The sequence below is a fragment of the Octopus bimaculoides genome, unplaced genomic scaffold, assembly GCF_001194135.2.
Source record: "Octopus bimaculoides isolate UCB-OBI-ISO-001 unplaced genomic scaffold, ASM119413v2 Scaffold_116087, whole genome shotgun sequence".
In the NCBI taxonomy this organism is placed as follows: domain Eukaryota; kingdom Metazoa; phylum Mollusca; class Cephalopoda; order Octopoda; family Octopodidae; genus Octopus; species Octopus bimaculoides.
Window position 1 is genome coordinate 1 of NW_026406695.1, and position 793 is coordinate 793.

The following is a 793-nucleotide window of genomic DNA, read 5'->3' on the forward strand; positions in this document are numbered from 1 at the left end:
GGAAGATATTGCAAAGTGTCTGAATTTCGGTAGCTATATATGCCAAACTCGGGTAACAATTGACAGTTCTTTACACACTTTGGAAGTTTTCCACTCCACGTTCCATTTTCTAAACAGGTTCTTTTAGACTCTCCCAGCAAAGTTTCTCCTGATGAACAGCTATATTCAATAACTGAAAAATTATGTGACAAAATAAAATTTAATCCATGTAGTTTCTCAATTTTACACGTTTTTCTGCACTTTATGTTTGGGTACCATTTACCCGACAAGCATTGAACGACACCAAACGTGACAGGAATGAAAGATCGTTTGCAAGAATATAACACTTTCTCTCCTTCATTGATTAAGGTTCTTGGTTTTGAAATTGTACCTTCAGAAATAGTCACAACTCTACCAGCAATTTCAGGTACGACACATTTCAAAGTGCAAACAGGTGTCGGAAAGTTCCAGCTACCGTCTCGAAGACAAGTTAATACAGATTCACCTTTCAGATTATATGGTTTTAAGCAACTGAAATGAATTGTTTCGTTAATTTCAACTTCATTTGTATTGTTTACATTGCCATGTTTGGGTGGATGCGGTGGCAGACATTTAATAGCTTCACAAACTGGTGGTAGAGACGACCACTGCTGATTTTCTTGACACCGTATTGAATTGTTTCCTCGCAGAAAATAACCAGATAGGCAGGAAAAGCGAACAACAGTGTTATGTGTGTATGCAACATTTATCATGAAACTGTGTGTAGGTTTATGAAAAATGGGGCAGGTTATTAACTTACATTTTTTATCTTCAT

General features: G+C 36.6%; 1 protein-coding gene across 1 annotated transcript; it reads right to left on the reverse strand.

The window, feature by feature from the left end:
• Nucleotides 1–5: 5 nt before the first annotated feature.
• LOC106867139 (clotting factor C) lies at nucleotides 6–787 on the reverse strand (the record flags this gene model as incomplete). The annotated part of the gene is made up of 1 exon (XM_014929935.2): nucleotides 6–787. A coding segment is annotated over exon 1 (726 nt), but the record flags the coding sequence as incomplete, so codon positions are not given.
• Between the last annotated feature and the right edge of the window lie 6 nt (nucleotides 788–793).